The sequence below is a fragment of the Juglans regia genome, chromosome 3, assembly GCF_001411555.2.
Source record: "Juglans regia cultivar Chandler chromosome 3, Walnut 2.0, whole genome shotgun sequence".
Lineage (NCBI taxonomy): Eukaryota > Viridiplantae > Streptophyta > Magnoliopsida > Fagales > Juglandaceae > Juglans > Juglans regia.
The window spans coordinates 5,946,416-5,973,779 of NC_049903.1; the positions used below are offsets into that span (position 1 = coordinate 5,946,416).

The window sequence follows — 27,364 nt, forward strand, 5'->3', positions numbered from 1 at the left end:
AGGGCTTTTGATACTGCCGATGAAATAACTTGCCGGAAATGATTCTGCTGTCTTCATTTTTTGCTTAGAAAACAGATGCTTCCGAGCAGCAGCTTAGGAAACAGATGATACAGAATCACAGATCATAACAATGAACTAATAGTAATTCATGATCTTAAAGATGTCGTCATTCCTGAGCCATTTTCCCATTTCTTTGATTTTGCTTTTACGGCTATATATGTAAAGAATGAATTGGAATATGTATCCGGTTATTATTGTGGCGGAAATCGTCACCTGACAATTCCTAGTCGACGCGACACAACTACTCCGAAAGAAGATGTGAAAGAGATTAACAGACATAATAATTTATTTATTTTTTAATATCATGGAATAGAAAGTAAAGGAGAATGATTCCCTTGGCCTTGTGTCGTATACTATTTTAGCAATCATCCTACTTTTTTCTTTTCTGAATTTTGTAGTTTTTTGGCAATCATTGATATAATATAACTAATAAAGACAAATTTATTTTATCTTGTCTTTTTGGAGAGATCACACCAGTCGACTCGACACAAACTGGAACAGGATAGGCATACGGTGCAGCACCCAGTTTGACCGACAGATGGCACAACTCAAAAGCGATTATGGTTGCAAATTACAACAGAAGGGTTTAACTCAAAAATTACAACAGAAGGCAACATGATGCTGGAGGGCCGCCGAATCTACTAGCATGGATACTCAGACAGCCACGGTTTCAACCATCTGGTTCTGTGGAGAACTATGTTTATGCAACAGAGTTGTATTTGTATCAAGGTAGTGGAAGATTATCACCATAACGATTGAGGAAACAAACATGGGTATTGGCCCAAAAAACCATAGAAGCATATCAAGAGCAAAATAAAGTGCTCTAAGCCCGAGTGACCAAAAATCACCACCCCTCAGAACCACCAATTCCACATTTCTTGCAGGAATGTTACTATCTGGGGTGCTTAGTAGATAGTTTGCATGGACAAAGCTCCTTGCTGACTGAACAAAGCATGCAAAAGCAAGGAGGAAGCAGATTAGGAGGCTTATGTACTTGATGGACATGGTGGAAGGCCTTGTATCTCCATAGATTAAACTATGCATGAAGTTATTGGAAGAGTTTGCCATCCAAGCTCCAATCAGAGAGCAGAGAGTTAAGGAAACTGATGCCAAGAAAGTTGCTGCTGATATGTTGGATGATATCACGGATAGAGCCGTACCAATATCCCTTTTATCAATCTGAAAGGATCGATTAATCATAATTAGCAAAGTTAATGATGAGTTTGGTTAAATAAGAAGGATGAAGGCAGAAGGAGATCGAAGGCATACTGGCCTGCATGATTCTTTCAACCCAAGCAATTTTGTCGTTGTTCTCAAAACCCATGGCCGTCGTGTGAGGAAGATTAAGGTATCTGTAGAGAAGGAAGAGATGGTAAGCAAGCATGATGAGCAATCCACTAGGAACCAACACCAAATCAAGGTACTCCTTTTGGAATGCCATAATTTTCTTTCTTTCTTTCTGTGCAGATTATCTTAGAAAAAGGAGTATGTTTTTAACAGCTGCCAGATTTTGACTTTGGCTAGCCATCGTCACATCAAACTTAATTAAATATATCTGAAATTTTGAACGTTAGGCTATAATTTGAAAGTCTTTGCATGCACGAAGTTTTGGGCATTCGTCATGAGAAAGTTCCACTGTGAATGAGAGGAATTTGTAAACCGCCATCTAGGACGTCCTCGATACCCTTAAATATAAAATAAATAAAAGCGGTGACTGAGCAAGGTCATCGACCTGCCTAGGTTTTGAAGATGCGAAGGCAAAACTAATAAAATAAATATCATTTACCATCAAGATTGTAAATAAATAAGACTAGTCCATCGATTAGTCTTTATAGGCAGGCTTCGTGAAGCTCCAATCTAGCTTGGCTTATTCACTAGTTAAGTTGTTGTGAATATAAAATTTTCAGGAAAGATTAATGTTATGTATTAGTTATTATTCATTTTCACACTCTTAATAATTTATAATTTTTTCGTGATAAGGTGCGTGAGTATTTTTTATATAATATGAGATATGAAATGGTGAATAATGACTGATGAAAATGATTGATTAAAAGAATTTTTTACTAAGAAAATGCTTGTTTGCCTATAGTTATGACGGAAAGAAGTGACCAATACTTTCGGTCCTAACGGCTATAGGGTACAATAACGTTACCCATAAAATTCTAATTGAGTAATGATCAAAAACAATTCAATTTGTACGAACCTTGATTCGATTGGTATAAATCCGTGTTTTTATTTATATAGTAAAAAAATAAATTTAAAATGGAAATATCTTAAATATATAAAAGGATAAAAAAATATCAGTACTAATATAATGCGATACATGTTTAAATCAAGCCTTTTGAATATAGTCATTGATAAAATTATAAAAAAAATCATTTTGTCAAAATTGTTTTGTAAGAGATATTTGTAGATAAAATTAATTATAAGATAATACAAATTATAATTTATTTATTTGTCAAAACTACTTATTCATGGACAAGCTTGAACTCATTTGATTATTAAATACACTGTTACTAGTAAATATAAAATATAATTAAATGATAAACTTTAAATTAAAATTAAATTAATATATAAGATTTTAAACTATTCGCTCGATTTCGATTCGTTTATACCATTATATCCAACAATAAAGCAATGAGTGTTAGATATTTAATGTCCCACATAACACGTGTATGACTTTTAGACTCCTAATAACATGAGGACATCTAATCCAATCTCTAGAATATTGGCTGATACGCATGAGATAAGTAATTTCTTATTTTTTACTCCTACTTTGATGAGAAGTGGAGTGATGGTTATTAAAGAATTGACAGTTATTTATTGATCAAATCACATTTTTTTGGTGCATATTTTTTTTCCCAACGTAATGCCTATTCGTTATATTTGATTGATAATGTTGCCTATAATTTGTTCTATAAGTATACAACCATAGTGCATGAAACGTGTGTTATTTACAAAATCTGAATGTTTCATGTTTATCAATGACATTGATTGTACTCATGTATATTATAATTGTATATATATAATTTATTTGAATATGAAATTGTCACATGCATGAACTTGTGTAAATAATGACATGTTGTAATTGATGATTAATTGTTTTGCAAAGTGATTATTTCAACTTAAGATCTATTTTATGAAATAGTTTGGTGATCACCAAAACGACCCAACTAGAAAGTCATAGGTTTTAAGCTGTATGTTTTGAATCTTAATAATCATATCCCAAGTATTAAGAAAATGACTTTGCAAAATTTTTGAATAGATAGATATGTCTATCTATCTATCTATCTATCTTTAATCATGAGAATATTTTGGCAGCTTGGCCAAAGGTGCACCACTTTTCGAATGATTAATAAACTAAGATAAAATAATTAATTTGTATTCTTAATTGAGAGTTGGAACCGGATACCCAAAGATAACAGACCTACTGGATTATGGATACATTATTAATTATTCTAAATAGGTGAAAGGGAATCACCATAGTAGTAAAAACATTAATGTTGTGAGCATATATTAAGTTGCAGTTTTAGTTCCTGTTTTGCTTTATTCGCACGCTTCATCTGTTCCAATACTTAATAGAACAAATTTCACATACTGGTATGAATAAGTCTAGTTTCACCCGGGTGTACTGGATCGATATTGGACCTACTAGATTATGGATATATTATTAATTATTTCTAATAGGTGAAAGGGAATCACCATAGTAGTAAAAGCATTAATGTTGTTAGCATACATTTAGTTGCAGTTTTAGTTTCTGTTTTCCTTCATTCGAACGCTTCATCTATTCCAATCATTAATTTGCAGATATTTCAATCGAATTATAAAGCTTTTATCCTCTTATTAAAAAAAATGTATGCAAATTTAATATGGATTTTACATATTTATCTTACATATTAATAAAAGATAAAAAATAATTAAATTAAGGTCGACTGATCGCTCTGAGAAATTATGAACTTTGAACTTAGTAATCTTTACAATGTGGCTAAGGCCAGCGATTCCACGACCACCAACTTGGTTGCAAGACACCTTTTTGAGGCAATGGGCCGGGCTAGCTGACCTTTCTCTTTTTCTATTTTTTATTTTCTAGATTATTGAGAATTTATATAGACGAGATTAAAGATAAATATTTTTAATATAAAATTTTTTATGATTTTATTTTATGTCTAGCTAACACTATATAATAGGCTAGCTATATAGTATTAATTCAAGTATACATGCAAATTTAAGATACATGAAAATGAATGACATTAAAGAGTTTACATTAATACTTGATTTATTCAATGGTACGTCACATGATAAAGCTTAATATATATATATATATATATATATATAATTTTGTTGCTAATTAATTAAGGATAAACCTCGATAATGGACCTTAAGCCATAAATTGGTGTAATCTTGTAGTGATTGAAACCAGCCTCCAAGAAGAGCTTTTTGAAATCCTTCTCATCTCTCTCTCTTCCAGAAGCCACAATCATCATCAACATATCAAAGACGAGCTTTGCTTCAGTCATTTCATGCTCGTCTTTCTTCTCATTTATCACTACGTCTATGATTATCACTTTCCCCTCGCCCTTTGATCCATTCTTTGAAATAGCTTCTCGGCATTTTTTCAGTATCTTCACGCAATGCTCATCGCTCCAACCGTGTAAAACCAACTGCACTTTTCACCATCAATATATAATAATAATAATGAAATTCACAATATATATATATAAATATATATATATATATATATATTTAATCTACTTGTGTGTTGAAAGTTGGCTCAAATCCTTATTTTGAATTAATTTCGAAATCGAATTTGTTCTTTTTTTTCTTTTTGGAGGAAACATTTTTGCTAATTTGGTGGACTCTGGTGCATGCAACTCTGCTACTATATATATAAATATATATATATATATATATGTATATGGCTGACACTATTGGAATATTTGAGGCTATTTTAGTCTCATTCCCGTATTAGAATTGTTTGATCATATGATTAGGATTAATTTCATAATCGATCCATACATAATTTGTTGTTGAAAATTGAATGAGAAGAACAATTCAATCTTTCAGGACTGTACGTATGTATGAGGGACTTGTTGAAGCTTTGAAGAGTAAGACAAAGTTGCTGGGGACTATATATATATGTTTGGATAAATTAAGGAATTTGTTTCTGAATTATACAGCAGACTTTTCTTCCCTTGTATTTTTAGAGCAGATGTGTCAAGAAGATTTCGTGTTAGAATTCTTTTAGAAATTATTGTATGGTGAACGCTAGCTAGCTAGCTCATGTACTCTTGGATCGGATCGGATATTTCTTAATATGTGAAATATTTAATTGAATGAGATAAACAATTATAAAGTCAAGGTTCGAATTCAAAAATTTTGCTGTGAAAATCATCATTTGTTCGAAATTTAAGGAGATAAATTTCATGAAATATAAATTTAAAGTAATTGCAGGGTTACCACTACAAATATTGCAAAAAGGAGAGGAAAATTTTGAATATATACAGCAGTTAGATATATGTCGCCCATGAATGAAATTTGCAGATCAAGATGCAGAGGAAACCAAAGAAATCAACCAGCAAAACTCGAAAATGACTGTGGAAGGATTAAATGCGCATACCTTAAGTAGAAGAGCATCCGCCGAAGGGATAGACTCAAACATGTCACCTGCAACATAATTCAACTTCAAACTGTCTGCTGCCAAATTAGCTACGACGTGTGGAATGTCGAAAACTGTGCATTTCAAGTGAGGGAATTCCTCAGAAATGATCCTAGCGCATGTTCCTGTACCACCCCCTACATCAACCAACGTATCCAACCCCTCAAAAACTGCCTTGCAGTCCTTAACAATCAAGTTCATCATTCCGGAATCACTGGCCATTGCTTCATTGAAAAGACTATTGAATTCTGGGTTTTGGTCATTATAGTCCCAGAAACTCATCCCGTGCACACTCTCAAATGGAGTGGACTTCTTATCCCCTTGATACCAGTTTCCCAAATCATGGCATGGAGTTACTAGAGCAGGGTTAAGCATTGCCAGAACAAATGGTGATAAGCTGATTATCTGATCTTTGATGAGGAGCCTAGATGAAGGTGTAAGATCATACGCTTCTTCTTCTTCTTGATTTTTGACACGAACTGTTGTAGCGAAGAGGCCAGAGTGCACAAGTAAGCGCATCAGCCGCGGCACGAAACCAGCCTTTGAAGGGTGAATTTGGAGCTTTGAGACCAACTCAGGAAGGGTAATGGGTTGCCCATGGTTGTGGATTATGTCCGGGATGCCCAGCTGAACCGCACACTTGAGCGACATGGAACCTATGTAATTAAATACATGTTTATACAGATGAGATTGAGCCTGAAACTGCTCCGTCGCTCCCTCCCCTTGGGCATGAGTTAGATCCATAATTTTGCAGATTCCTTAGGTCTCGATGATTTTAGCCCTTTCTCATACAATACAGTTAAAAGCAAAAGAGAAGTCTTGGGGCACGTGCCTTGACAAAGTTATAACTTGAAGGGAAAAGCTTATTTGCCATTTTGACCGCTAGTCGACTGCTGGTCAATTTTTTCTTTTAATTAATCATTAAGAAAGTAATTTTAAATATATTAATATATTTTTTAAAATATTTAAATATATTAAAAAATATGAAAAAAAAATGCAAAGCCGGCATAGTAGACTTATCCTAACACGGAGAAAAGGTCTCTTGTGACGGTCGTTGACTAAGGAGACGTTTGGATTCGAAGATGACTTAAAATGATTTGAGATGAGTTGAGATAGATTGTGAATAGTAATGAGATGAGTTGTGAATAGTAGTGAGATTTATGAGTTAAAGTTGCTGAATAGTAGTGAGATGAGCTGAGATGAGTTGAGATGAGCTGAGATCACTTATGAATCCAAACGAGTCCTAATAATACATGAATAATAATATATCAAATCTATTATTTCAATTCATCTTATTTAATCATTATAATTTTTTTAAATTCACACGTAAATATCCTATATTCTTTTAAAAGTGTGATATATACAAATCTGTTTACACTATTCTGATTATAAGTTGAAATATTAATTAATAATTAATTACCTTTCGCAGATTTTCTTGGTGATATGAAAGTTTGTACTTTTTGGAGAGCTAATTTGAAGGAAATTAATTTATAAGTTTGCTTCGGCCATATCATCAAGTAGTGCTGCGAGGATGGAGCACACAAGACCCGTCCCGATAATGGAAAAAAGAAGTGTTTTTTATGTTTTTAGAAATTTCTTTTCATTCATTTTTTTATATCTTAAATATATATATATATATATTTTTAAAAAATTACAATATCACTAAAAACTACTTCCTTAATTACTAAATAAAAATAATAATATATTGTCGGGACACAACATTCGGTGGATGTAGCATTTTTGATATACCAAAATGCAAGACCGACGACTAGCATCAATAAAAATGCTAGAAGGTGGCTGAAAGTGCTTAATTTGTAGAAAAGTTACTAGGCTGAATGCATTACACTCGAGTCTCAAAACAGTTTCAAGAGGAAATTAGTATTCAGAAGGTCGGAACCTTTTAAATTTTCGGCCACCATTGCAAAAGTACTAAAAATAAAATTATAGCCTTTAATTAAAAAGACAATGAATTAAGCACGATCCATTTATATATATAAGCTTAATTAATTATACATGATAGTAAACAACAACAAGGCTCAAAAAAAAAAAAAAAAAACAACAGCAAGATTCATGGCACCAGTACTTCATGAGTTCCTAAGCTCGGAAGTATTATTCATTCTAATATGCGTCATATATATATATATATATATGGCAGTACTTAAGATGGCCTTATTTTTTTTTTAAGCATGACTGATAATGATTGTTTTATCCGACCATTAAGGATAAACCTCAATCAGGGATTTCATGCCATAGGATGCCATTATTTTGTAGCGGCTAAAGCCAGCCTCCATGAAGAGCTTTTCCCATTCTTTCTTGGTCCTTTCTTTTCCAGGGAGCAAAACCATCATCAGTGTGTCAAAGAGGAGCTTTGCTTTGGTGGTATCTTCATCATCCTTCTCCTCATTTATCACAGCGTCTATGATAATTACTTTATTTCCTTTCTTATAACCTTTGCTTGTAATAGCTTCTTTGCATCTCTTCAGTATGTTGACACAGTCTTCGTCGTTCCAATTATGCATAACGCACTGTATGTGTCAAATATCAGATTTCAGAATCGGATTGACAGATTTCTTAAATTTCATAAATTTAACCTAAAGCTAATTAATTCCAAACTTGGGTAAGGGGCACATGCACTGGAATATATTTTATATATATATATAGTTGTCTTTTAGTACTTGTGAAAGTTATCAAAATTTTATGAATGGTATTCAATTTTTATCAATCGATCTACCATATAGTACCCAACTCTTTATCTAGATCATATATAACTGTGATTAAGGAGAGTAAATTCAAAAGAATACACTCCAAATTTTGAAACAAAGTCTAGAACTTGAATTAAGACACGAAATATGTAGCAGTTAAACACCTTAAACATAATTGCATCTGTAGGAGGGATGGACTGAAACATATCCCCACCAACGTAGTTCAAGTTTGAAGTTTCTGGCAAGTTGGCAACGACATGTGGGAGGTCATACACAGTGCATTTAATGTGAGGGAATAACTCGGAAATGATCCTTGCCATAGTCCCAGTTCCACCTCCAACATCAACCAACGAACCCAAACCCTCAAAAATGGGCTTGAACTCCGTGACGACCAACCTCATAAATCTGGAATCGCTGGCCATTGCTTCATTAAAAGTATCACCGTATTCTGGGTTTTGGTTGCAGTAGTCCCACAAACCCATCCCATTCACTTTTGCAAAAGGAGTGAGCTCAGTCCCTCGAAACCAATCTCCCAAGGAATACCATGGGTTTACGAGAGCAGGGTCAAGCATAGCTACAACAAACGGTGACAAGCTGGTGCGATCGTCATTGAGGACGAGCCTAGAAGAAGGCGTGAGAGCATAGGCTTCTTCTTCTTCTCCATCTTCATGCACAGTTGTTGTCTTGGTGAAGAAGCCGGAATGCGACAACAAACGCATAAGCCTGTGCACGCAGATAGTTTTGTTTGGGTCAATGTGAAGTTTAGAGACCAACTGTGGAAGAGTCATGGGTTGGCCATGGCTATGGATAATGTCAGGTATGCCAAGCTGAATTGCACAGCCGAGTGACATGGAATCTATGAAGCTAAATAGATGTTTGTACAGGTGAGACTGAACTTGAAACAACTCACTCCCTTCCTGGCCACAATTCACGAGATCCATCTTCTTAATTTGGTGTAGATCTCTTAACTCAGAGCTTCTTGCATGTACATACATTAATCATTTTGGTCCTTTATATAGATGGTTGATGTAGCGGAAATTAAGTTGCCCGATTTGTTAGGACAAAGCAAAATTTAGTGGGTGGGGAGTCCATTCCACCGTTTTATTTATTTATGTTTTTAAAGGATCGATGAAATCATCGTGCACAAGAAAATATAATATATTAATGATTAGGCTAAAGAGATTACCATTATAAGATCAGTAACGGAGACGGAGATGCAGACGACGGACACGGCAGTGTACGCGTGCCGCCGCGGCAAGGAGACAGCATACAAGAAAATGGGAGGAGCCGAGCGACACGGGGAAGGCCATGGAGGTTCGGAGTGAAGAGAAGGAAATGCGGTGGCAACCGAGGAAGAAGAAGAATCACTGCGTGGCGTTGGTTCGATTGGAGGAGGTGGGCGGCGTCGGCAGCAGGAAGAAGGAAGATCAAAGCTAGCCCACTCGAAGGAATAACTCCAACATATTAGGAACGGCGGTGGACGTGTGCAGCGGCGGCCAGGAGACAGCACACAACAAAATGGGAGGAACCGAGCGACACGGGGAAGGCCATGGAGGTTCAGACTGAAGAGAAGGAAATGCGGTGGCAACCGAGGGAGAAGAAGAATCACTGTGTGGTGTTGGTTCGATTGGAGGAGGTGGGCGGCGTCGGCGGCAGGAAGAAGGATAAAAAAAATCGAAAATAGAAGGAAGAAGAAGAAGAAGATCTTCTGAGGAGGAGGAAAGAGATGAAAACTTGGTATTCACTATTCATTACACACACGCTGGGCTCAACTCACACACTCGGCCCAATAAAATACACTCAAACCCCCAACTCACCGGCTGGCCCACAGAAATTAATAGACTACAAACTACTAAAAAGGCCCACAGAAAGAGTAGGATCTTTTCTTACTTCAAACGGCGATGTGAAAAATAAATAAGTGTTAAAAATAATTTCCAACCTAACTATTATCCAATAGTTTGATAAATATTTTCTTAAATTAATATACCAATTGCCCATAAAATTTTAATAACAAAATAAAATCTTAAAAAAATAAATTTTATTTCTTTCCAATATTTTTTTCCCTTAATTCGTACTTTAATAACTAATCCAAATTTAACTTTTAAAATTTGTAATGTATTACAATTTGTTCAAATTGTTTTTTGTAGTTATAACTGATGAAAAATTATATTATAATTATATGATTAAATCATTTAATAGTTAATAATGTACTTTCTAAGTTTAAAATTAACACATTATTATAAAATTGTAATAGAAAATTAAATTCTTAAAAAAAAAAATTTTTACTCATTTTATGCATTTTTCATATTTTACATATTTGCTGCTTCCTTTCTTCATTTACTGTTCTTCAAGCTGGTTAGAGTTCAACATGTTGGCTAAATGAATAGCCATGTAGCCACATTGATTTTTGACGAAAATTAGGACGTACTAAATATGAATACTAACAAATAATAATCTCTTTGTTAATTTTAGATTAAAATGTATTTCGATGTGTATGAAATGGTTACATAGCTATTTATTCAGCAAACCTACTGAAGTCTGGTGTGAATAGGGACGGTAAAGGCCAGGAGCAAAACTTATTCAACTGTTTTTGTATGGAAGTTAGAAGGTTGGATAGAAATTGGGTGACTATGTCAGCGGAGAGAGAGAGAGAGAGAGAGAGAGAGAGAGAGGTGGGTTGGGGGTAAAGGAAAAGAGGGAGGTATTTTAGATTTTTGTTCTTCACATGTGAAAAAGAGAGAACTTGGGTGGGTTGGAGGGAAAAAAAGGTGAAAATAATACATAGAAAAATAAGAGAGAAAGAAATAGATAAGAAAAAAAAAATACTAAATTTTAAAATCAAATTTTTTAATCTTGATCTAAAATTAAATTTTTTAATTATAAAATAAAATGATGAGTTTTAATAAATATTTCTTATGAGACTAGAGTCATCTAAATAATGAGATTTCTTAACATAAAATAAATTAATAAATATTAAATAATATTCTTAAGATAATAAAATCATGTAAATAAATTAATTTTTTAAAACTATATTATTTTTGGAACTCCAAAATATAAAAAGGTTTACTTGAAAATTAATCTTTTTTCAATAACACTACAAATACCTCATTTAAAATGATTTTAGTAGAATATTTAGGAGATTTTATAATACTTGACTCAATTTAAAAATCATCGGCTATATTTAAAATGATTTTTTTTTTTTAAATATTATTCATCATTTCCACACCATATGCCAATATGTGATTTTTTTTTTCTTGATGTGTAAACACACATATTTAAACATTAATATATATGTTTAAATTGAATTGTAAAAATGAGAAATCACATGTTACTGTATAGTATAGGAGATGAGTTGAATTTTTTTTTTTCTATAATTCATTATTTCTAATTTTTAAAGTAATTTATTTGTTTAAAAAATAAAAAATTATGTAAAATTAAATTGGACACACATGCAGGACACGTTGTCCTTACCTAGTATATATATATATGGGACGGGGGAAAATCGGAGCGAGGCTGGGCCCCCTTCGTCCCTCGCCTCCACTAGAGGCTCCAAATGCGGGCGTCACCGCCCCATCCAGCTGCATAGATCCCCGCCTTGCGCACGTGGGTTGACTCACTCAAAATGAGCAGCACAAACGCTATCTCAAGTGCAGGAGGATGTCGTGTAATAATTAAGAATAAATTTTTATATTGTCTCGGCATGAAAATTTACTTAAAATCAAACTCGTTTAAAATGGTGAAAATAGTCGCAGAGAGAAAATAAAAATGATGGTATGTGCAATGAATGGAATAGTGCAACAAGAATGAAAATGGCACTATTCATGGACTATATTCATATTTTAAAATTTTTGAGTGTCGAAATGAAATAAAAAAGACTAACAAATTAAAATTAACAATCAATGAATCAACTAAACTGAACAATCCTAATTAATCTGAAAATTTAAACAATAAAATTGAAATTATTTAAGCCCTAATTAAGCTTTAATCGATCTAATATGCAATGGAATGGAGAGATTAATAAAACTAATCTAAGAATTAAACTAGATTAGAAAGTAATTGACAAAATATGAACTGAAAATTGAAAAGTCCCAAAATCAAGATTCTAGGGTTCATCCTTATATTCAAATCACAAATTCTCAAAATTAATCCATAGTAATTGTAATCACTGTTAAATGAAAGCTTAACGAAACGAAAAAAATAAATAACACGAAATAAATAAATAGCAAATAAAATGTCCAAAGGTCTAAACCAAATATCTCAAAAATAAATTACGAACTTTAAACTAAAATTAAATAAATAGTAGAGAGTGAAAAGAGCAAGCCAAATGAATGGAGATGGATGTGGTAGGCAATGGAGGAAAAGGTTGGAGCACAGCAGTTGGATCCTCGAGATTTTTCAAATGTGCGGCGCTGCTCTGCAAAAACTCTCCAATTTCGTGCTAATGATATGCTTAAATAGGATAGAAAAGAAACCCTAATGTCTTCATATTTCCGCACACAAAATCGTTTAAATTTTTGGACTTAACTTGTCAATCACGTACGTGCTTCAAGAGTTCGAATTTAGAAATTCTTATTAGAGATAACTTTGTATCCATTTAAGATAATTTTCCAACGCATCAAGAATTGTATCAATCCGATATTTGAGCGGAAAGTTATGATTAAAATACTAAAATGTGTCAATTCTGTTTCCTAACGCATTTTGGACTCTGATCCGAATTACTCTCAAACTCCATCATTATCCTTATTTGAAAAGTTCTACCCTCGTTGAGAGTTCTTATGTTGTTCCAACATCTTACCCACTTGAAAGTCATTTGAATTTGAATGGGTTTGGACTTGCTCTTTTATAGACTCTGAAGTTAAACATAAAAATCTGCTCAGGAGTATCCCAAAGTAAATAGAAACTCAATTCAAGAATACACATTAATTCTAATGATTTTTATTAATATTTTAACATTTTAGTCAAATAATATGGTATTTAGAGTGTACTTTCATACACTCATCACACCCCCAACGTGCTTATTGCTAGTTGACTAGTAATTTCTATGATAAAGAGATGAAAGAGATGAAAATCACTATACTAGGCCACCAATTCATGCCTTTTCATTTCTTGATCTATAAAAATAATAGAAATTAGAAATAAAATAAAATAAGAATAATAGAATATCAAAAAGAATAATACTACTCTCACCACTCTTGGTCCCGCTCCCTCTACATTTTTTTAAAAATTTTTTTAATATATATTTTTTTACTTAGTGATTAAGTAAGTGTTTTTTAATGATATTATCATTTTTTTTTATTTTTTTTAAAAATATTTTATAGTGTTAAAAAAATACATGTATAAAAAAGTAAAATAAAAAAACACTACATTTTACACTGAGCGGGATAGGGAGCGGGATAGGGGGCGGGGGCTGTAGAGGCGTCCTATCAAAAATATGTTGTGCATGTGAATGAATATTGTCCAATTAAATCACAAGTTATAAAATTAAGCATAAATCATGCTATTAACCAATTTAAATCACAACTCGAATTTATTCATCTTAACTATTTTTTCATCTAAAACTAATAATAATGTAATGAAATAAATAAAATATATTGATTCTAAATGTATAAAATATGTAATAATTCAGCTCAATTATGAGCCAGGGCGAACGGGGGTGAGGTAGCGGAGTGCAGGACCTCGCTTCTCACCCCTAGCTCCCACCCTCTCGATCTCTCCTTGCAGTAATTCCAATAATTTCACGATGTCTTTGTTTTTTGAAAAATACTATTATACACACTCTATTTGATACCTCTAATTGAGCGCTGGTCTTTTTATTTATTTTATTTATTGATTAAAGAAGTAATTTTAAATGTAATGATATATGTTTTTAAAATTTTAAATTTATTTAAATATATTAAAAAATATAAAAACAAAAAAAACTTTTTTATGCTGGAGTCCAGCAGTCAAGATTGGGAAGCATAGTAGCCGCGCCCTTGTTTTTTTATTTTTTCCTGATAATTGTACGTACGGCACACAATTAACTGAAGACAAAACATGTTTAAGAAAATTAATTAAGACAAAACATGTTTAAGAAAAGTTGCATGATCCTGACATCAATTGAACCAATTCCATGATCGTGATCCTGCATCAATTGAACCTTTTCCGTGATCGTGACATCAATGCAGCCAGCCAATTAAATAAAAACTCACCACTACCATATTTAATTAGTAAGCGACCCCAGAATATAACGCATGGTTCTCTTGGTGACTCATATACAGTGATTTTTATTCACTTTTGTCTACTCAAAGAGGTTTTCTAGTCTTTCGCTCGTCTTTTCCACGATCTTTTATCATTTTCTCCACCACCTTTTAAACGTGCAGAAGAAAATAATGTCTCGTTTGAATAATAGATATGATGAGATAAAAAATAAAATAAAATGAGAAATTTGTAAATTATAATGAGATAATTTGTGAATAATAATAAAATAGTTTGAGTTAAAATTTTTATTGAGCGAAAAAGAAAAAGAAAAAACTGAATAAAAATATTATAAAATTAAAATATTATTTTTATTTTAAAATTTTAAAAAATTAAATTATTATTTATGTTTTATATGAAAGTTTAGGAAAGTTGTAATGATTAGATGAAAAAGTATGAGAGATAAATTAAAAAGTATTTGTGTTTGAATATTATTTATATATTGAGATGAGATGAGACTCATGAGACCAACTGACTATCCAAACAGGGCTTAAATAGACAAAATTGTTAAAGACATAATAAAAATAATTAAATTTACATTTTTTATCAATTTAAGTTTTTAGGACAAGTGTTAATTTCACAATATATCGTAATAGAGGTTAGGAGTTTGAATATTGACTCTATACTTCACCACATTAATTAAATATTCTACATGCTAGAGATAATATTCAAAAATAGATTTATAAATTGACATGATTTAGGAGTTGTTTGGATACAAAAAACTTATCAATTCATCTCATTTTATCACTATAATTTTTTCAAATTCACACGCAAATATTATATATTCTTTTAAAAGTGTGATATATTCAAATCTTTTTACACTGTTCTGGTTATAAGTTGGAATATTAATTAATAATTAATTACCAGATTTTCTTGGTGATATGAAAGTTTGTATTTTTTGGAAAGCTAATTCGAAGGAAATTAATTTATAAGTTTGCTTTTATAATCACTGCATGCGATAGCCAATTGGTTATTAGCGACCAATACCAGTATATATACCAAGCAGTGCTCCGAGGATGTAGCACACGAGACCCGTCCCGATAAGGAAAACAAAAGTGTTTTTTTATGTTTTTAGAAAAAAAAATTTCATTCATTTCTTTATATTCTTAAATATATATTTTTAAAAAAAACTACAATATCACTAAAAAATACTTCATTAATTTTTAAATAAAAATAATAATATATTATCGAGACCCAACATTCGGTGGATGTAGCATTTTTTATATACCAAAATGCAAGACCGACGACTAGCATCAATAAAAATGCTAGAAGCTGGCTGATAGTGCTTAATTTGCAGAAAACTTACTAGCAAGGCTAAATGCAGCGTGCGCACAAGTCTCAAAACATTTTCAAGATTCATTAATATTCAGAAGGTCGGAACCTTTTAAATTTTCGGCCACCATTGCAAAAGTAGTACTACAAATAAAATTATAGCCTTTAATTAAGAAGACAATGAATTAAGCACGATCTATTTATATAAATAAGCTTAATTAATTATACATGATAGTAAACAACAGCAAGATTCATGGCTCCGGTACTTCATGAGTTCCTAAGCTTGGAAGTACGTACTATTCATTCTAATATGCATCATATATATGGCAGTACTTAAGATGGCCTTACTTCTTTTTTAAGAATGACTGATAATGATTGTTTTATCGGACCATTAAGGATAAACCTCAATCAGGGATTTCATGCCATAGGATGCCACTATTTTGTAGCGGCTAAAGCCAGCCTCCATGAAGAGCTTTTCCCATTCTTTCTTGGTCCTTTCTTTTCCAGGGAGCAAAACCATCATCAGTGTGTCAAAGAGGAGCTTTGCTTTGGTGGTATCTTCATCATCCTTCTCCTCATTTATCACCACATCTATGATAATTACCTTATTTCCTTCCTTATAACCTTTGCTTGTAATAGCTTCTTTGCATCTCTTCAGTATGTTGACACAGTCCTCATCGTTCCAATCATGCATAATCCACTGTACGTGTCAAATAACAGATTTCAGAATCAGATTGATAGATGTCTTAAATTTCGTAAGGGGCACATGCATACTGGAATATTATATATATATATATAGTTGTCTTTATGAAAGTTATCAAAATAATTTTATGAATGGTATTCAATTTTTACCAATCGATGATCTACCATATACCCAACTGTTTATCTAGATCATATATAAATGTGGTTAAAGAGAGTAAATTCAGAAGAATACACTCCAAATTTCGAAACAAAGTTTAGAACTTGAATTAAGCCATGAAATATGCAGCAGTTGCACACCTTAAACATAATTGCATCTGTAGGAGGGATGGACTGAAACATATCACCACCAACGTAGTTCAAGTTTGAAGTTTCTGGCAAGTTGGCAACGACATGTGGAAGGTCATACACAGTGCATTTAATGTGAGGGAATGCCTCGGAAATGATCCTTGCCATAGTCCCAGTTCCACCTCCAACATCAACCAACGAACCCAAACCCTCAAAAATGGGCTTGTACTCCTTGACGACCAACCTCATAAATCTGGAATCGCTGGCCATTGCTTCATTAAAAGTGTCACCATATTTTGGGTTTTGGTTGCAGTAGTCCCACAAACCCATCCCATTCGCTTTTGCAAAAGGCGTGAGCTCAGTCCCTCGAAACCAATCTCCCAAGGAATACCATGGGTTTACGAGAGCAGGGTCAAGCATAGCTACAACAAACGGTGACAAGCTGGTGCGATCGTCTTTGAGGACGAGCCTAGAAGAAGGAGTGAGAGCATAGGCTTCTTCTTCTTTTCGATCTTCATGCACAATTGTTGTCTTGGTGAAGAAGCCAGAATGCGACAACAGACGCATAAGCCTGTGCACACAAATAGTTTTTTTTGGATCAATGTGAAGCTTAGAGACCAACTGTGGAAGAGTCATGGGTTGGCCATGGCTATGGATAATGTCAGGTATGCCAAGCTGAATTGCACAGCCGAGTGACATGGAATCTATGAAGCTAAATAGATGTTTGTACAGGTGAGATTGAACTCGAAACAACTCACTCGCTTCCTGGCCACAATTCACGAGATCCATCTTCTTGATTTGGTGTAGATCTCTTAACTCAGAGCTTCTTGCATGTACATACATTAATCATATTGGTCCTTTATATAGATGGTTGAGGTAGCAGAAAATAAGGTGCCCGATTTGTTAGGACAAAGCAAAATTTAGTGGGTGGGGAGTCCATTCCACCTTTTTATTTATTTATCTTTTTAAAGGATCATGAAATCATCGTGCACAAGATAATATAATATATTAATGCATGATTAGGCTAAAGAGATTACCATTATAAAAACAAAACCAATATTATTGGTTGTTCAAAGATTTTGCTCTTCCTAATACTAATGCTTAGCTCTTTCATGAATATTACAATTAATTAAATCAATAGATTGTTTTAAAGAATAGCTTTCACAGTTGTCAATCATGGGAACAAACCATTTATTTGGTACAATATTTTTTTATTTTGATTTTATTTTTCACGTTCTATAAAGTGATCATCAACTTTGGAGTTTTCCACGACCTGATCTTCACGATGCATGTCTTCTTTTGCACAAGTAATTAATTGTCCTCGTTAAATTTTGTTGAGCCCCAAAGTTTCTCGTACGTTTAACGGTTTAAGACCAACTAATCTATCAATCAGTTCACTAACTCGAGAAATTGAGACATTAAGGAGACGTTTGGATTTGAAGATGACTTGAGATGATTTGAAATGAGTTGAAATGGATTGTGAATAGTAATGAGATGAGTTGTAAATAGTAATGAGATTTGTGAGTTAAAGTTGCTGAATAGTAATGAATAGTAGTGAGATGAGTTGAGATGAGTTGAGATGAGCTGAAATGTCCTACGAATCCAAACGTGTCCTAATTTTGACGTCGTATTATTATTATTATTATTATCGGCGGGTAGGACCCATTCTGTAAAAAAAAGTTCAATACGAAAAAAGTACAGTATAAAAGACTATTTATTAATCGAATGGAATTAAAAAATCCAAGCTCAGCAAAATCAAACACATCACACGCCATCCTTGCGGATGATTTAACCCCTAATTCAAACTAGACTATATATAATTTTTATATATATGTATTTATATATAGACTATTATTTTAAAATATAATTTATATATATATAATTTATTTATATATCGACTATTCCAAAATGTTATCCTGAAACGCTATCCCAAAACGGTACCGGTACCGAAATATTTTATTCTAGTGCCTTAACCGGTACGACGTCTGGTACGGTATTCAAAACATTGCTACAAACCCCAACTCACTAGATGGCCCATAGAAATTAATAGACTACAAACCACTAAAAAGCCCCACAGAAAGAGTAGGGTATTTTCTTGCTTCAAACGGCGATGTAGAAAATAAATAAGTGTTAAAAATAATTTCCAACCTAACTATTATCCAATAGTTTGATAAATGTTTTCTTAAATTAATATACCAATTGCCCATAAAATTTTAATAACAAAATAAAATCTTAAAAAAATAAATTCTATTTCTTTCCAATATTTTTTTCCTTTAATTCGTACTTTAATAACTAATCCAAATTTAACTTTTAAAATTTGTAATGTATTACAATTTGTTCAAATTGTTTTTGTAGTTATAACTGATGAAAAATTATATTATAATTATATGATTAAATTATTTAATAGTTAATAATGTACTTTCTAAGTTTAAAATTAACACATTATTATAAAATTGTAATAGAAAATTAAATTCTTAAAAAAATAAATTTTACTCATTTTATGCATTTTTCTTATTTCACAGATTTGCTGCTTCCGTTCTTCATTTACTATTCTTCAAGCTGGTTAGAGTTCAACATGTTGGCTAAATGAATCATGTAGTCATATTGATTTTTGATGAAAATTAGAACGTACTAAATATGAATACTAACAAATAATAATCTTTTTGTTAATTTTAGATTAAAGTGTATTTCAATGTGTATTTCAATGGCTATGTAGCTATTTATTCAGCAAACTTGTTGAAGTTTGGTATGAATAGGGACGGTAAATACTAGGAGCAAAACTCATTCAACTGTTTTTGTATAGAAGTTAAAAAGTTGGATAGAAATTAGGTGACTATGTCGGCGGAGAGAGGGAGAGAGAGAGAGAGAGAGAGAGAGAGAGAGAGAGAGAGGTAGGTGGGTGCGGGGTAAAGGAAAAGAGGAAGGTATTTTGGATTTTTGTTAAAAGAGAGAATTTGTGTGGGTTGGAGGGAAAATAAGGTGAATGAGTAGACTACAAACCCCCAACTCACCAGCTGGCCCACAGAAATTAATAGGCTACAAACCACTAAAAAACCCCACAGAAAGAGTAGGGTCTTTTCTTGCTTCAAAAGGTGATGTGGAAAATAAATAAGTGTTAAAAATAATTTACAACCTAACTATTATCCAATAGTTTGATAAATGTTTTCTTAAATTAACATACCAATTGCCCATAAAATTTTAATAACAAAATAAAATCTTAAAAAAATAAATTTTATTTCTTTCCAATATTTTTTTCCTTTAATTCGTATGTTAATAACTAATCCAAATTTAACTTTTAAAATTTGTAATGTATTACAATTTGTTCAATTTTTTTTTTGTAGTTATAACTGATGAAAAATTATATTATAATTATATGATTAAATTATTTAATAGTTAATAATGTACTTTCTAATTTAAAATTAACACATTATTATAAAATTGTAATAGAAAATTAAATTCTTAAAAAAAATAAATTTTACTCATTTTATGCATTTTTCTTATTTTATAGATTTGCTGCTTCCGTTCTTTATTTACTGTTCTTCAAGCTGGTTAAAGTTCAACATGTTGGCACGAAAATTAGAACGTACTAAATATGAATACTAACAAATAATAATCTCTTTATTAATTTTAGATTAAAGTGTATTTCGATGTGTATGAAATGGCTACATAGCTGTTTATTCAGTAAATCTGCTGAAGTCTGGTGTGAATAGGGACGGAAAAGGCCAGGAGCAAAACTCATTTAACTGTTTTTGTATGGAAGTTAAAAGATTGGATAGAAATTGGGTGACTATGTCGGCGGAGAGAGAGAGAGAGAGAGGGGGGGTTAAGGAAAAGTGGCATGATCCTGACGTCGATTGAAGTTTTGAACCTTTTCCATGATCGTGATCCTGACATCAATTGGTAGGCTGGCCTACCAATGCAACCAGCCAATTAAATAAAAAATCACCACTACCATATTTGATTAGTAAGCGACCCCAGAATATAATGCATGGTCCTCGTGGTGACTCATATACAGTGATTTTTATTCACTTTTGTCTACTTCTTCGCTCGTCTTTTCCACCATCTTTTATCATTTTCTCCGCTTCCTTTTAAACGTGTAGAAAAAAATAATATTTCTTTTAAAAAATAAAATAAGATAAAATGAAATTAAAAAAATAATAATAAAATAATTTATAAATAATAATAAAATAATTTGAGTTAAAATTTTTATTAAGTAAAAATAAGAGAAAAAAATTGAATAAAAAAATTAAAAATTTATAATATTATTTTTATTTTAAAATTTAAAAAATTTAAATTATTTTTTATATTTTATATGGAAGTTTAAGAAATTTGTAATAATTAGTAATGATTAAATAAAAAAGTATGAGAGAGAAATTGAAAAATATTTATGTTTGAGTAATGTTTATATATTGAGATGAGATGAGACCAACTGAATATCCAAACAGGACTTAAATAGACATAACTGTTAAAGACATAATAAAAATAATTAAATATACATCTTTTTTATCAATATAAGTTTTTAGGATAAGTGTTCGAGGTTATAAATTTGAACATTAACTCTATACTTCACCACATTAATTAGATATTCTACATGCTAAAGTTAATTATTGAGGAAGAGTCCGACCGTAAGAAGAATGGTTAATGATATAATAGAAATAATTAGATATACATATTCCAATCGGCTTGACTTTTTGGGATAAATGATATTATACAATAATTCGTATTAAATATTTAATTAAAATAGAGAATAAAAAAGGTATTCATAATTATTAGGGTTAATTTCAAAATCACCACTTGAGTTTTCACTTTTTCTAATTTGAGACCTCAATTGGACGTGCATTTTTTTTTTTGAAAAAAATTATTATTAAAAAATTATTTTTTATGTGAATTTATATTTATTTATTTTTTAAAATAAAGTGTGCGATGCTTACTCTATAATTATAATTATCATTTCTCTTAAAACACAAACATACACGTACGGAGGTACCGTATACCATTAAGGTTTGAGTAATGCTACATACAGTCGTGGAATGCGCAAACGCCGTGCAGTCGCTTTGAAAAAGAGTGGAGTCTACTATTAAAAAATTAATTTCTTTTCAGGTGGGTCCCTTATTTATTTACTTTTTTCAAAGCGATTGCACGGCGACTGCACGCTCACGACTGCAAGTATCATTTCTCTTAAGGTTTTACCTCTAAAGGATTATGGAAAGTGCAAAAAACGTTCCATAAGAAACTTGAGCGAAAGGTGAAAACATCATAAGATGCATTCCATGAGGGCAACTACATCGTAGGTCATGATCACCGGAGATAATATAATATTATCATTAAACAATTGTGGCTTGAAGTGCATGCGCTCTTGTACCCTTTTTTATTGGCTTGATTAATGAGTGCTTATCCGCCAAATTAAAAGAAAAACGTGAAAATTGCACCCGCGTAGCATGTTTCTTGACTACATGGTGGAAAGTATGAAAAACGCATTGCACATGCATATTCTAGATCGCCTACTTTTGTTTAACACTTATGAGATTTCATTATTTATTATTTATGGATTATTTTCATGTCTTATCAAACATATATAATTTGTGATTCGTTTTCATGGCTTAAATTATTATCATCGTACACTTATTTTTTTGTTGATGTCGTATTTTACAGTCTGGGCAACTCCACAATCCTTCTATTTCACCTTCAAGACTCAAGGAGCTAAGTGCTTAGGGTGGTAAGGGTCACATCTAATGCCTAAGCAAGAATTGTCTCTTTGTGTGGAAATATATGGAAAAATTGTTCAGAGAGCTATACATGTGCCCGTGATGTGTTTATATACATGGTCGTGGTGATCCCCATCCTCTGCTTGGCAAGTCGTGGAGGGGTGTATAGGGTACTATGCAGGTGTCAGATTTTCTCCCATGTTATTTCAGTCATTGCCCTACCATATTGCTCGTGGGTCACCAACTTGTTCCCTGCAGCAAGTAAGGGGGGGGGGGGTGCGTGCACTACATTGTCCCAAAGGTGAGTGGACATTTGTCTTTGTATTGCGTGCTGGCTTCTCAGATCATTTAATGTGGTGTGTCTGCTGTCCGGCGACATGGGTTGCTGCCTGGGAGGTTGACGTGTCCACTCACCACACCTAATGGGCTTCCTCAAGTCTAGCTCCACCCCCTTCCCATCATCGGTTTTATATTGGGCCACCTACTGGCTGGTTTGGACTTTGAGGGAAAGGCCAAAGTCCCATACAACCCAAAGAAGAAGGTAAATCCCTTTCTCAATACCCTGCAAATTCCCATAGCACACGTGCGGTGATAATTCAAAAGTTACTCATCGTAATCGGTGTAACTCTGCCCGTTACAACGGGTTGCACTCATGTTACCACGCGTGGGGTGGTGGCTTGCCTCCCACGTGATTACCTAATTGGTCTCTGCCACGTACGCACTCGATCCCTTTTCCTTCTGCGCCCTAGGTGTATGTGACAGTTTATATCCATCATTATTGGATGTAGTGTGAATCTCGATATTTGCTCCTGTCATTTCACTTCTAACGGCCCATGTCACTTAGTGCTTTGGGCATCCCAACCGGCGCAAGGCTCTATTTAAATCCCTTTTCCCCCCTCATTTTCCACTTTTGTCTGCCTTCTTCTCAAGTACTCATTGTCTCCGTGTCCCCTTTCATCTTATTCTTCGAACTCCTTCCTTCCTCTCTATTAACCGTTCCCGACTTTTACCTTTTGCTTGTTTCCAATGACTCCAAAGAGTGTTCCTTGCTCTAACCCCAAGAAAGATCTTCATGTTCGCCCTGGGGGTACTTCCGGCGATCTCGAAGGGGCTACAGTCCACCGCTGGAGATAAGTCGCTGCGTTTCAGTGGCCTGGCTTAAAATGACCTTTTCCGCCAACCTTTGTGCTCTACGGGGAGCTTTTGGCATCCCCGACTCGATTGTTTTGGAGGTTCCAGGCCTTTGTGCTGCAACCGTTGTCGATGTCGGCCTGGCGACGAAGGTGGCCCTCTTTCCTATAATGTTCATGAATGGGCTTAGGCTACCATTCTGCCATCCCATTTCGCAATGTGTTGGACCTCCTTGGCCTGGCACCCGCTCAACTCCACCCGAATGCCTGATGACTCTTCGTCGTGAGCTGAGTCATCTTTCACCTGGTGCTGAACCTTGAGTCTGAGGAGTATCCTGATCTAGCCGAGAGGGAATTTCTTTTCGTGTATAGGGTGTTGCGCCTTGACAGTAATCTTTGCAGCTTCAAGGCTCGCAGTTGGAGGCAAATTACTAGCTTGGAGAAGCGCTTTTCTCACAGCAAGGACTGGACCAAGCACTTCTTTTTTATTTTAGGCTCAAGTTGGGAATATCCTGAGGGGGAGGTCGTACACCAAGAGTTTCGGTTCAAGCCGTTTGGGAAGTTGTGCCTGATGACAAGTCAATCTCCATTTTCCTACCCGATCGGGAGGAGGCCAGGTTGGAGGTCGCCTGTCTTGGACCAAAGCTCATCTTGACGACTCTATGTCAGACTTCGTGCTAACCTACTACAACATCCAGCACCACCTCACCACCCCAGATAGTTCCTACATCCTGGGTCGGTGCTTTTTGAGAGAACTTTCTGCTTCCCAAGGTCAAAAGAGGCCTTCCAGCTCGTCTTCAGCTCATGGTGGGGATAAGAGAGCCCAAGTCGACCGAGATCCGCAGGGACTTCTTCAAGGCCTGAGTCACGAGCACCCCGGCTCGAGATTCCAATCCCGTGCTTGAAGGCGTCGGGCAGTAGGTTCGCGGCTTAGGTTACTTTCCCAGTTCCTACACCACCAGTCACTTTTGAGGAGGAACTGGGTGAAGAGGAGGCTAGTTTCAGGATGGCTTTCTTTGAAGCCTTTCTTAAGCCCACCCCGAGAGGGGTTCCCGTACCTTTTGACGATGTCATTACTGCTTCTGTCGTGGCACGTGCGAGTCCCGACCGAGATAAGGGTAGCTCGGGACATCCCCTTGTTGTCGATCTTAGCGATGACAGGGTCTCCATACCCTCACCCCTCTTTAGCCAGACCTCCAAACTCGAAGTTGCCTCATTCTTCACCTTCAAGGTGCCTCTCGACCGAGGGGAAAGGGAGTCCAGCCCAAAGGTAGGAGAATAAGCCTTGCTTGAGGAGGAGATAGGGCGATAGAGCTTCCTGGCTCATAGGAATCACTTGTGCACCCTAAGGATGATAGAGCTGAGCCTGGGGCGTCGAGGGCTCGCTTGGGGGAGACAACGATCCCTAAGGTCAAGGACCGAGAAGGGGAAGTTGCTGGGGAAATCCCTCTAAGTGCGTTCGAGGAGGTGACAAAGCCCAGGCTTGCCCCAGGCGATGGGGAGGTGACTGCAAAAGGTTCTAGCTATGTCGACCCTTTGCGGACGTCGACCCCGTGAGCGTTGGACCTTTCCTGGCAGTTGGGGGGGATTTGGCCCATCCGTGTTCCCCGAGGGTAGCCATCCCATGAAGGCTGAGGCCATTGAGCGAGAGGCCAAGAAGTTAAAGGGGCTATTTTTGCAAGTATCCGCAGGACTCAGTCTAGTTTTCCTGTTTGGTTTTCCCTTTACCTTTTTCTTTAACCCCGTGTTTTTCAACGCCCTAGTATTGCGTTGTATGATGATAGGGTCTTCACCACTAAGAAGTATTTCATGCTTGCGGAGGTTTTGGGTGTCTTTCCAGCCAACACTAACAGGGTGACTGCTCCAACTAGGTGGGTTATGTATATGAAAAACCCTTTGAGCGACATCGGGGCCGGGCATAAACTGTTAGGGTTGATTCCCATCTTGATGAATGCGTCCCAAAATAGGATATCGGAGGAACTGCCATTATCAATCAGGATCCTTCTGGTTACAAAATTTGTAATCTGCAGAGTTATGACTAGGGTATCATCATGTGGGTGGATGACACCATCCTCATCCCTCTTGTCAAATGTAATAAAGGTTCCTCGTGTGCGTTGCTTCTGCTTGATCGGGGCTCCCCTCGTTGTAAACACTTTCTCATACCGGGCTCTACGGGCGTGGGCCTTTCTTCTTAAGGAGGTAGGACCACATGCATATCGCTTATTATCGTACGAATTTCGCCCAAGGGACTCCGTGGTTAGGATGGGGCTCAGTGCGGGGAGTTGTGCGGTGGTTCTCTCTTGGTCCTACGCCTTTTGGGACTCTTGCTTCTTTGTTGTCCTACACGCCCATTTTCTCCGTACACGGGCCATCAATTTTTTGTGGGGTGTTAGGTCAGTAAATGCTCTAGTTCTTCCACCATTCGTTTCAGAGTATAGCAATCCTCGATTTGGTGTCTGTTATTCTTGTGGTACGAGCAATACCATTAGCCCCTCTGGCCTTGCTGGGTAGTTTCTCTTTAGACGAACACATGGTCTTCTTGGGCGTAAAGGCTAGTGTGCATGCATTTTCTGCCATGTGTTCGGACCGACTTATTACCTTCTCGCCTGGCGTCCTATGAGTCTTTCCTGAATTTTTCACAAGCCTTACCTTTCGTCGACTCACTGGCCTTTTGTCGGCTTGCTCCATTTCGATTTTCCTAGGGGATGTTAGGGCACGTAGGGTGTCCTTTGCGTTGATGAAACCGTCTGCACGATCCATGAATTCCTGCAGCATCATAGGGGTTTTCTCCGCCAACTCTTGCATGAACGGGTTCCTTGACCAAACGCATCCCAGTAGAGCAGCCAAGGTGATTTTCTCGTCCTAGTTGTCTGTCGTCATTCATTCCCTATTGAACTGGGATAGGTACGCCTTCAGACTCTTGTCGTCAAGCTATTTGACAGTCAAGAGGTATGCCGTTGACCTTCTCATTTTCCTGCTTTCCATAAACTGTGTCAAGAATAGGTGGGCTCACTCTCCGAATCCATTGACAGACCCTGAGGGCAGTGACCCAAACCACCCTCTTGTTGTGCCTTTCAACGTCAAGGTAATGACCCGGCATGTGATCTCGGTTGGGAAACAATGCAGAGTCATATGGGCTTTAAATGTTTCTAAATGCTTAAGAGGATCCGTAGACTCGTCGTACATCTCCATGTTAGGGACTTTGAACTTAGGCGAGAGTGGAATCACCATGACTTCTGCACTATATGGTAAGTTAGTGCTAATGAGTAGTTGGTCCATAGATGAGGAAACTCCCATCCTTTTGGCCATTTCTGTGTACTTTTCCATGAGCCCCCACAACTCATGGTGCATTTCCTCCTCCTATTCCATTGCGCCCATCTCCGCCCGCGCTTCATGATTTGGCGTGCTTATTCTAACTCAGCCCTATGTCTTCCACGAACTCATCGTTCGCCCTTCGCAACACTTCGTTTTCCTTCATGTGGCTTCTCACCTCCGTAGTCAGTTTCGTTATCATATCCTCCATTTTGACCAACCTTGCTTCCATGCTCTTCGATGATTCTTCCTGCTCATGCATGGTTTGTGAACATGTTATTGCCGGCATACAAATGACACATTAAT

General features: G+C 35.1%; 4 protein-coding genes across 4 annotated transcripts; all 4 read right to left on the reverse strand.

The window, feature by feature from the left end:
* Positions 1-526: 526 nt before the first annotated feature.
* On the reverse strand, positions 527-1,502 carry LOC109004401. Its single transcript, XM_018982930.2, has 2 exons — positions 1,334-1,502; positions 527-1,239 (listed from the first exon to the last, which is right to left on the reverse strand). The coding sequence occupies exons 1-2, from the start codon at positions 1,499-1,501 to the stop codon at positions 715-717; spliced, it is 693 nt and encodes a 230-aa protein (XP_018838475.1). The 5' UTR covers position 1,502; the 3' UTR covers positions 527-714.
* A 2,793-nt stretch (positions 1,503-4,295) lies between these two features.
* Positions 4,296-6,508, reverse strand: LOC109004398 (trans-resveratrol di-O-methyltransferase-like). Its single transcript, XM_018982928.2, has 2 exons — positions 5,678-6,508; positions 4,296-4,721 (listed from the first exon to the last, which is right to left on the reverse strand). The coding sequence occupies exons 1-2, from the start codon at positions 6,458-6,460 to the stop codon at positions 4,413-4,415; spliced, it is 1,092 nt and encodes a 363-aa protein (XP_018838473.2). The 5' UTR covers positions 6,461-6,508; the 3' UTR covers positions 4,296-4,412.
* Positions 6,509-7,810: 1,302 nt separating this feature from the next.
* LOC109004397 (trans-resveratrol di-O-methyltransferase-like) lies at positions 7,811-9,465 on the reverse strand. Its single transcript, XM_018982927.2, has 2 exons — positions 8,583-9,465; positions 7,811-8,241 (listed from the first exon to the last, which is right to left on the reverse strand). Exons 1-2 carry the CDS (start codon positions 9,411-9,413, stop codon positions 7,933-7,935), a joined length of 1,140 nt encoding a protein of 379 aa, XP_018838472.1. The 5' UTR covers positions 9,414-9,465; the 3' UTR covers positions 7,811-7,932.
* A 6,628-nt stretch (positions 9,466-16,093) lies between these two features.
* On the reverse strand, positions 16,094-17,740 carry LOC109004400 (trans-resveratrol di-O-methyltransferase-like). The gene is made up of 2 exons (XM_018982929.2): positions 16,924-17,740; positions 16,094-16,624 (listed from the first exon to the last, which is right to left on the reverse strand). Exons 1-2 carry the CDS (start codon positions 17,698-17,700, stop codon positions 16,316-16,318), a joined length of 1,086 nt encoding a protein of 361 aa, XP_018838474.2. The 5' UTR covers positions 17,701-17,740; the 3' UTR covers positions 16,094-16,315.
* Between the last annotated feature and the right edge of the window lie 9,624 nt (positions 17,741-27,364).

Coding starts and splice junctions, on each gene's coding strand:
- LOC109004400 (XM_018982929.2), bottom strand. CDS start 17,700: ATGGATCTCGTGAATTGTGGCCAGGAAGCGAGTGAGTTGTTTCGAGTT. Junction 16,625..16,923: donor CAGATGCAATTATGTTTAAG/GTGTGCAACTGC, acceptor TGACACGTACAG/TGGATTATGCATGATTGGAA.
- LOC109004401 (XM_018982930.2), bottom strand. CDS start 1,501: ATGGCATTCCAAAAGGAGTACCTTGATTTGGTGTTGGTTCCTAGTGGA. Junction 1,240..1,333: donor GGGTTGAAAGAATCATGCAG/GCCAGTATGCCT, acceptor CGATCCTTTCAG/ATTGATAAAAGGGATATTGG.
- LOC109004398 (XM_018982928.2), bottom strand. CDS start 6,460: ATGGATCTAACTCATGCCCAAGGGGAGGGAGCGACGGAGCAGTTTCAG. Junction 4,722..5,677: donor CGGATGCTCTTCTACTTAAG/GTATGCGCATTT, acceptor TGAAAAGTGCAG/TTGGTTTTACACGGTTGGAG.
- LOC109004397 (XM_018982927.2), bottom strand. CDS start 9,413: ATGTATGTACATGCAAGAAGCTCTGAGTTAAGAGATCTACACCAAATT. Junction 8,242..8,582: donor CAGATGCAATTATGTTTAAG/GTGTTTAACTGC, acceptor TGACACATACAG/TGCGTTATGCATAATTGGAA.